This window comes from Citrus sinensis, chromosome 8, assembly GCF_022201045.2.
Source record: "Citrus sinensis cultivar Valencia sweet orange chromosome 8, DVS_A1.0, whole genome shotgun sequence".
Classification (NCBI taxonomy): Eukaryota; Viridiplantae; Streptophyta; class Magnoliopsida; order Sapindales; family Rutaceae; genus Citrus; species Citrus sinensis.
The window spans coordinates 9,989,572-10,000,000 of NC_068563.1; the positions used below are offsets into that span (position 1 = coordinate 9,989,572).

The following is a 10,429-nucleotide window of genomic DNA, read 5'->3' on the forward strand; positions in this document are numbered from 1 at the left end:
TTAAAAACCAACTTGAGGGGTTGTGGCAACTGCACACGAGTGCGGCTGACTACTTAGAGAATAATGTTGGCACTTGTAATTAGGCAAGGTCTGAGTTCGAAGGCAGGAGGTACAGTATTCTTACAACCAACCTTGCAGAGAGCGTGAACTCTTTCATAAGGGAACCGCGTAAATTTCCTATAACTCATCTTGTTGATCACTTTAGGAAAACATTACAGTAATGATTTTATGATAGAAAATTATGGCTGAATCGATGAGTACTCGTCTAACAACGTGAGCAGACTAAATAGTCTCTTACAGGAAGACTTTGGCCGAAAGAATGATCATTCGTCCTGTGTCTCAATATCGATTTCATGTTTTGGGTGGTGGTATTAAAGAGAGGATAGTTGACATACCTAAGAAGACTTGCTCTTGCAGAGTGTTCCAACTTGATTAGTTTGTTTGTGCACATGCAATTGCAGCTTGCATAACCGTACAAGTGGATTACATAAGCCTTTGTTTTGAATTTTATATTAAGGAATCATTAGTGACGGCTTATGCACAACCAGTAGAGCCCGTCGGCGACATGGCAGATTGGGAGGTTCCCGAGAAAATTCGAGCAATGAAAGTTAACCCACCAATAGAAGCACCACCATTTGGTCGTCGTCCAGAGCTCAGAATACCCTCTGTTAGTGAGGATGCAGACAGGAGAATTGTAAGATGTGGGCGGTGCAACGAAGTAAGCCATAACCGAAAGAGGTGCAAGAATCTCATTGCGTTGGATCGAAACTAATTGTATCGAAATACTTATGTATTTTGAGAACTTTTTTTTATTTATTGTAAATTAATTATTTGAATTATATGTAAAGAAAGAAAAGTTCTACAGACACCAATAATAATAATAAATACAATGGCCTAAAATCTAATATCATCATTACATATCGACGCCACAATGTCCTAAAGGCCAATATCACCATTAAATATGTCCACATCAATCTTTTTCCTAAAGTACTGCACGTGGCCACTACTAAAATTGAATCTGAGTCCGAGCATTAAATACATTATGATCATCAACATAAAAACACCGTAATCGCTACTACTAGGCTCTTGTTGTGGCACACTCTTACATATTTTGACATTCCAAGGGTCGGCACTCCGCAAGTCACGTCGGATATTGTAGAATCCAACATCTTCTAACCACTCGAGCTACTATCCAATGATCGTCGCCCAGATTCACAGGAATGAATACCTACATACATAAATTAATGTACATTAATTGTTTTTATTATGTTTAAGATCTTTAAAAAAATAAAAAATAAACTATCTTGAATTGTGTAGCAAAACACACCATATCGACATCTGTGAAATGTTTCGACATGATTTCTTCTCATCCATCAATATAACTATTAAAGTTGTAGCTATATTGTAGTGAATCAAGGTCACAGTTGCCATCGTTCTATAATTGCTTCAAAAGACCTAGTAGATATATTCCAAGAAAAATATCGGGAGAGTATTAACATCAATATGCAATAACGAGATAAGAAATTATATTGACGATTATAAGTTTTGTAAGCTCATTACCCAAAAAAATGTATATGTATTCGTGACACGCTGAGACATGGCATTTGGATACTATCTCTGTTTTTCACTTATCAATCACAAACTTATTAATCGCAAGTACTCATGGATGTGCTGTAGTGGAATAGAAACATGTTGATATATAATAGAAATAATAGACAAGACGTTTAAGAAATAACTCTTAACAATGCTTACCTCATCCTCTAACCATCCTAGTGTATCGTGGCCTAATAGTATTCAAAACATTTGTACGACTGTCGAATAGTGCGATCCACTGTTATTTAGCCAACAAAACACTGATCAAACTCATCAAATATTCTTGGATCCTCCAATCCTCTAAGCGGGTTTATATCTACATTAGTTTTTTCATCGATGTCATGATCCATTATTTTGAGTGTAGCACAACCTTGATATTATTTACTTTCTTGAAAGGAGGAATCATGTTAGAACTATTAAAAATGTACGAGGGCCGGTAGAGATGTCCAAACTTACTTATGTATGGCGGTGCCTCTATGAAGATTTGGACGCTATCACCACTTCGTTCCCCGTACAAACTGTATAATGACATGGGAGTCTGATCATTGTTGCCACCAACATCAATATATATTCCCTGGTCATTTGGAGTCTATCAATTAGCTAGGATAAATATATTAAACTCATGTCAGATTAAAAAGGTCAAATAACAAATGTAAAATGCTAAACTACCTTACCATATACGAGCATCTAATCGGAGAAGTATCGCATGAATGCTTGGATGTACTGTCATTATAAGAATGGATGAACCCCGTCACATCTTGTCTAAACTACCTTAGTTCAGACTTCAGCTCATAAATTGGGCCATCAATTTTGTCCATCCGTAGGATGACATAAGCAAAACAAAATTTTGTCCTCGACTGATATTAGAACAAAAAAATATAACGAGATATTGTTAAAATGATTTATTAATTTATATTTGTGTAACAGAAATGATTATTAAGCAAAATATAACCTCAGGATCTTTTGTGTTGTCAGAATCACATGAGTGGTCACCTGGTTAGCTAGACCATGCTCATCGCAGTCGTCCTAGTCAGTTGGAGCATGTTCATCACGGTCGTCCTGGTCAGCTAGAGCATGCTCATCGTCAATAGGGTTCTGGTGCTCTTGTGCTTCACTCATAGTGTCGTATTGCTCTAGTACCTTTATACTAATGAGCAGTGCATTGACTATAGGTTGACGCTGCATATAGTACAAAATAATGAGTAAATAATTAGCAAAATTATCGAGCTTCGATAATGTACATAACTTTTTACTACTTCAAGCCACCTACATTACGAACCTATATCGGGATATATGGCACGTAATCCTTCACAGACTTCCAATAATTTTGTATTTTCTCGTTTGCATCTAGCTGGAGGGTTTGCATAACATTCCCCTGTCATACAGTTAACCAATTTTGAAGTTAAAATAACTTTTTACTACTTAGTAATATTGTTAGTTGTTTTATATAAATAATACTTACAATACGAGTGTTGTCGTTGAAAAATGAATGCACCACATCATAAGTTATTTTTTAAGAAACAAATGCCTTCCACTTTGAGATGCGAGGAATTTGATTGTTTATCTTTACGGCCCATTGTGATGGTATCCCCTCGATCACTTCGAAAAGCCAAGCCTACAATAAACAAAGTTAAAAAACTACATAAGTTAGTTTGGTATAAGTATAAAACTAACGAACTCGAATATTATTATTTTTTTTTACCAACCCACCTGAAACCCATAACTGAAGCCATAAATATTGTATTTCTCAATATTATGAGAAGGATTTTTCAAACGCTCCGTCTTAAATTTGTTGGCCTTCTGGTTCAATGCATTGTTCAAACTGTCGTATACCATTTGCCATGATAAACAACCCTATGGATGACTTCAAAAGTGGTCTATATCATCAACATAATTCATTAGCTAAAAGTCAGCTTGACTATGATCCTTTCTCCCATTTAGTACCCTATTCGCAAAGTAATACAACGCAATTTTCAGGGCATTAGTGTCATCCATAGCACGAAAGTTCAAAGCGGCAAATCTAGCATCCAATTGCTTGAGATTCAAGTCCTTAAACCGACTATCGAAGTACTTATTACGCACCCTATGTTGCGTCTTCAAATTTTTTGGTTCAACATTTGAACAATTGGAAAGCCCATAACGAGACATCACTCTCCTATCGATAAATGTATACCCAGTGCTCTCCAATTTGAAACCATAACTTATTTTCATCAATTTCTTCATGTGCCACTTGCCTAAGCAATATGTTGTGAATTATAACAACACTGAAATTATAACTACCAAAGTCCAAGAAGTGCCGAAAAATATGGCTCAAGAAATGATCATCAAAGCATAACTTCATCACGCCACGTTTCTTCCCAAGTTCAGGTGGATTGCGCTTTGCCAACTTAGTTTTCTTCATCTATCTGAAACAAAATCGAAATTCTATTCACTATTGTGCTATTTATAAAATAATTATAATAATAATATTAAAGAAGTTATCTAGAAAGTAAAAAATAATATTTTCTTTGTGCAATGAGCTTAAATTTGGAGTCGACAGCCACCCATCGCACAAAATTTGGTGCTAGGGGCACCAGTCATACAAAAATTTAGATCACACACAATCTGAATTTTTGTGTGACAGGTATTCATTGCACAAAAACTGAGTTTTTGTGCGACGGACAAGCTGTCGCACAAAACATTTTACGACGGGCACCTGTCGTATACAAACTCAGGGCAAACACAAAAATTTTTGCTCACGCATCCTCGCACGATGGGTGTTGCCCATTGTGTGACCTCACGCACAAATCGCACAAAAAAAAATCACCCGTTGCAAAAAAAATGGGTGACCCGGCAATATCCATCACAAAACAACAATCACCACTACAAGCACCCCCACCACCACCATTATTCTCAAACTACTACTACTATTATTCTCAAATTTCATTCTTAATTAATGAAATATGAATAAAATGGCTAATCTAGGCTTTGTTGAAGTTGATTAGTGGATTTTGTTGATTTTCTTCGCCGTTGAAAGTGGAGCCACCACCGATGATGGGTGGAGCCGCCGCCGACAATGGGTGTTTTGGGCTCTTGGAGAGATTACGTGAAAGAGATTGAATTGGGGGAGAGTTGTGAGAGGGGCACTTTGGTCTAAAAATTTTGATTTTGGCTAATGTTGATAGAAATAAGTTTGTGGGATTAAAATTAAAAAACCAGAAACTTTTGAGGTTATTTGTGTAAATTTCTCCATTTTTGTTTGCATCCCTATGATTTGAAGATATGACATAACATTTGTATTAATTTTTCATTTTTCAATTAGCAAAATGTTTTTATATTAATTTGTCTACTTACAATCAAGAATACGGTACAACCCATAATTTATTCTATGTTAGAATGCATATATCTATTTATATTGTAACCAAGAATATGGCATAGTCTAAAAGTCTATTTCATATTAAAATTTGAGAATATATATGCTCTACTCACATTTGATGATAAAGATGTCTATCTCTATTTAATTATACGATTGGAGAATATAGCTCCAATTTGAACAATATTAATGTTGGAACTTAAGCTCCTACCCTTCAAGTTGAGAGTGAATGGCAACATCCCATATAATTAAATATCACTATTACAAAGTTAAGGTATGTTGACAATATTCTTGTACTCTATTTAAAAAATTAACTTAAAAGCTAAAACTAGACAAGACATTTTAATGACATGGTGCATGTATTTTGTGGATAACGCCTCAAGGGATAATAATATTACTAATGCCATAATTTTAGGACTAAATTTAAGTTTAATACAATAGTCTAATTCAAAGTGAAGTATGCTGAAAATAAGATAAATTATTTGGCTCAAAAGTTAGCCTAATCCTACACTCAATGTTAGACAAACTTCATGCAAAACAAGCTATGTATCCTTTTGTGAAGGTTAATCATTTAATTGTGGTCGATAAATTTTGTATAAAATGATGCGATATAATTACATTGGCTAAAATAAATCATATGGGTTGCGGCATGTTGTCATCTAACTAATACAATAATTCCACACCAATTTTGTGTAAAATAAATTCACATAAAGTTTGTGACTTTATTTATTTACATACCTGTTTTAGTGTATATTTGGTTTGATTTATCTAATTGCCAAAAATACTTATTTAATCTCAAAAACTCCTTTTAAAATTTTTGAACAAATATTTACTGACCACCTAATATTTCACACTTTATCAAAAATCCACTAAAATATTTTTTCTTTTGCAATATCTACCTGAAATTTATAAAGTGCATCACTTTGTAAACTTCTTCATTAACACCTTTAGAAAAAATTAATAGAAGATTGGCAAAATAACTACTTTGCTCCTAAATGTAAAACGACTATCTAATCCTAGCTAAATGATTAAAAAAAAGTTCATTTTGTAGTGGTTGGTACCAATAATATTTACAAAATTAGCTCTATGAACTCATCAAACCTATGCATTTAGATATATAAAATGACTAAAATAATGATTCTAGCCAGTTTGTAGCTTATTTACGATATAAATCAAGAAACTCTTATTTATATAATTGATTCTGAAAATATATTTTCAACAATAATAATAAATTTTTAATAAAAAATTCATTGTAGAAAACGTTTGTTCCTATCAATAAAAGATAACAACATAATATAAAATGACTAAAATAATTATTCTAGCCAGTTTGTAGCTTATTTACGATATAAATCAAGAAACTCTTATTTATATAATTGATTCTGAAAAATATATTTTCAACAATAATAATAAATTTTTAATAAAAAATTCATTGTAGAAAACGTTTGTTCCTATCAATAAAAGATAACAACATAAAAATAGTTATGAAGACTTAAAGTTATATAGTTTGTTCCCATCTATCCAAAATGAACATGATCAATGGATATTACCTAAAATTTTTTATATTGTCTAATTGTATTTTAAGTAAATTTTTAGGGTTAAATTTTTGCTTCGATGATAAAAATTTCAAATTTTAGACTTTTAAGAATAATAGTTGTAACTTTTTTAAAAGTTAAATTATCTGATATGTCCTTTATTTATTTTATTATTTTATTTTATTCAATTCAAACATAACTTGAAAATATTTATCTTATCAAAAAAATTTAATAACTTTTGATAAAAAAATCTTATGGACAACCAGACAACTTATCTTTTTAGTAAAAGCTCTGCTCATGAAAATTCTAATAGGATAGTCTTTAGCGACGAGATGTTCTGGTGCAGTTCCCTGCACATCAGATTCAGTAAACCTCCCCTTCGTTCTCACGTGCGCGCTTGTTTTTGTTCGAGACTTTGACCCCAGTCCTCACGTGCATGTCCAGAGACGTCAAATTGCAATTTCCAACGAACAGAAAACCGGTCTATCTTCCACACCCGTCGGATCTAAATTCAAACGGCTGACTGCTGACTGCATCCGTCAACAGGTCCCACAATCAACGGCTGTGATTCTCATCTTCCCCTCGAGCGCAAAGATTTTTATTTATTTATTTTATTGTTGTCTGTGTGTTTCCTACTTGGCAAACGGCTACGGAGTCTGTTTTCAGCTTCTTTAGTCTTACATTTACTTCCATTAATTAATTAATTAGTTAATTAATATACAATATCAACAACAACAATAATAATAATTATACACACAATTTGTATATTAGTTTCCATTTTCAGCTATTTATTATGTAATAGTGTATACTAGGCTCTTCTGCTAATCGGAGAATTTATTCATGAAACCGATGTTTAAGCAGCAGCGAATTTAGTGTTCTGTTTGGGGGGAGAGAGAGAGAGAGAGAGTGACATTAGTTAGAGAGAGAAGGAAGTCTTCAGAAAAAAAATTTAGTTAGGGTTTCTGTTTGGTAAAGGAGAAAATTGAATATCAAGTAGTTTCTTGGGAAGTCTAAAAGAAAATAGAACAAAAAAAAAAAAATTTGAGTGTGTATTTTGAGTGTGAAATGGTAGAGAAATGTTTGCGATGAATCCACAACCACTACAAGCGCGGCCGTATATAGACACGGAAGAGCATGACGTGGCACAAACTCCGATTCCGATTCAAAACGGCAGCAAACAGGGCGACCGTTACGACGAGCCTGAAGAAGTTGAAGATGAAGCGGGAGCGAGCTCGGTTAACCGAAAGAGCAATGATAGAGGAGGTTCTTCTGTTCAATCATCAACTTCAACTCGCACCAGTGAGCTCACCGTAGCCTACGAGGGCGAGGTCTATGTGTTCCCTGCAGTCACTCCTCATAAGGTATTATGTCAATTATATTTGCATTAGGCTTAATGATCGATTATGAGAAACTGTGGAATTTGATTGATGATTGATGATTGATGATGAGTAAGTGTTAGTATTGGTATGTTTGCTTTCTTATGTTAGGGGTAATACGTTTGCTCTTCTTAATCAACCACAACTATGTTGTCAAGATTAGTGTTAGGATACTTTTGATGCTATTGCTTCTCTGGCATGTCAAATTGTCGATGACTAAAAAACTTTTGACGCTTTCTGCAATGAAGAAAAACATTGAAACTATGATTATATTGAATGTTTTGATATCTTTCAATCTCAGGATTGTTCTTGCAAGGAGAAAACCACATGAAACACAATGATACATTTTTATCTTATATTTCTTGTTTTATAATGATGCTGCTCAGATAAGAAAATGTTTTGAGCTGCAGAGTTTTATTTGTAGAAATTGTGCTTCTGTTGCGACCGTGCTCATTAGAATCTGCTCCTTTGTTACCTCTCTGTTTCTTGATTTCTTGAGGTGCCCATGACAGGTGCAAGCATTGCTATTACTACTGGGAGAGTGTGACATTCCTTCTACTGTTCCCAGCTCAGCTTTTGCGCAACCACAAAACATTATGGTATTACTTTATACGATACTACTTTCGTTTAAGAGAATTTTTTTGTCAATCTGAATTTCATTGTCTACATTTTCCGTATTCCATTTATCAGAGTGGTGGCAGTGCCTCCAATGGCTCAAAGCTTTCACAAAGAATTGCTTCTTTGGTGAGGTTTCGTGAAAAACGAAAAGAAAGAAGCTTTGAAAAAAAAATTCGGTATAGTTGTAGGAAAGAGGTTGCTCAGAGGTAAGATGCTAATTCTGTTGATAGGTTGAGTGTTTTAAAAGTACTACAGTTTATATGCATCAGTAAAAGGGAATTGCATGACAACAAAAGAATCTGCTGCATTCTTATGAATATTGCAGTTGTAAATTGTCTACCCGTATATTGGGAAAGAATTCATAGGGGTATTGCAGTTGTAAATTATCTACATGTATATTGGGAAAGAATTCATAGGGGTACTGCAGTTGTAAATTATCTACATGTATATTGGGAAAGAATTCATAGGGGTAAGTTCTAGTTACAGATGCTATGATCCTGTCCTTTGGTCTCTCTCTTTCTCTCAGGAACAAGCACATGCATCCCTCAAATGCAAATGCTACATACTCTCAAACACAATACAATCCAAGCATATTGGCTAACTATTTTGTATATCGAGTTGCTGTGACATGAGTTTATGTGTATTTTGGAGTATAAAATACTCCGCTGTTTTAAATCAGTCAGATCTAAGTGATTGTTGATCATGAACATCAGTGTTATGTGAGACATTGTGATTTGCTATCAATTGGATTGCTACTGTACTTTTCTGCTAGAATGCAACGTAAAAATGGACAGTTCACATCATCAAAGGCGACTTTTAACATAGCTTCTGCCAATTCAAATCCAAGCAATGGCAGTGCCCCTCCTGAATCCGTGTGAGTTTGAATATTAATTTCAGTTGTTAGAAACTTTAAGTCCAGGCTTACGCTTCTTCAAGAATTACATTTCTCTGCATTAAGCTCTTTTTTTTTTTTTCAAATGCTAATAGCAGTCCTTGTTTATTTATTTATTTTAATCGATTTGTGATTCTGCATTTTGTTTAGCTCGCGAATATGTCAACACTGTGGGATAAGTGAGAAGTTGACTCCAGCAATGCGTAGGGGGCCAGCTGGTCCAAGAACTCTTTGCAATGCATGTGGCCTTATGTGGGCGAACAAGGTAAATCTCTTGTTCATAAAACTAGTATTCAGTTAGATTTTTACCTCTCTCAAGTGTCTATATTGGGTGCTCTAATATGTTTTATGTTCTGCTCTTCCTCTCAAGTATCTTTATTAACTTGTATTTCCATTTCTTATACACCCTGAATTCAAATTTCTTATGGGTATAAAGCTAACAAAGACGACGTAGCTTGGCCAGGGCTTCAGCTCTTATTTAGACAAAATTTTATTGTAGATTTATCCTTGTTGCAGTAATGCATTGGCCGCATTGGTCTTTCATGCAAGGGAATCTTTCAGAAATATCCACATTGCCTCAAATTGAGGGATTAGTGATTTCAGGATTATCGAGATCTACAACTATTTAGATTATCTTCATTAGACGGTAATGAATTTAGGCTCTGTTTGGTAATAAACAACTTGCCTATCCATAGACACCAAGCACCACACTTATATTTATTATCGGGTTACTCCTTTGTCTTTGTACTATGCTCAAGCTCTGGGCTGAGCAGCAGGACCGAATTTTTATTTGTTATGTGCCCAAATAATGGATTCAATAGTTCTTGCTATAATGTGTGTTGAGCAGCTGTGGCTTGTAATTGTTTGGTAAACACTGCAGATTGGAAGTTAAGGTGAATTTAATTCAAAGTTGATGAAAAACTTATATTACCTTACTATTTTGTCAAAATTATTAACTTTAAAAATCATATTTACCAACACTAAGAAAGGAATTTGGCCAGTGCATTTTGCTATACTTATTTTCTTTGCTCTCTTTCTTTTTTATTTAAATGTTTACATGCCACCA

At 34.2% G+C, this 10,429-nt stretch overlaps 1 protein-coding gene across 3 annotated transcripts in view; it reads left to right on the plus strand.

Annotated features, from left to right (window-relative positions):
- The first annotated feature begins 7,115 nt into the window (after positions 1-7,115).
- Positions 7,116-10,429, plus strand: part of LOC102611915 (GATA transcription factor 19-like) — an 8,611-nt gene continuing 5,297 nt past the window's right edge. The window contains exons 1-5 of one of the 3 annotated variants that reach the window (XM_052432054.1): positions 7,116-7,838; positions 8,366-8,452; positions 8,544-8,677; positions 9,244-9,345; positions 9,514-9,628. In XM_052432054.1, the coding sequence (XP_052288014.1) occupies positions 7,554-7,838; positions 8,366-8,452; positions 8,544-8,677; positions 9,244-9,345; positions 9,514-9,628 (723 nt within the window). In that variant the 5' untranslated portion in view covers positions 7,116-7,553. The remainder of the gene's footprint in view (positions 7,839-8,365; positions 8,453-8,543; positions 8,678-9,243; positions 9,346-9,513; positions 9,629-10,429) is intronic. The other 2 variants (XM_006487403.4, XM_006487402.4) reach the window with 2 other exon arrangements.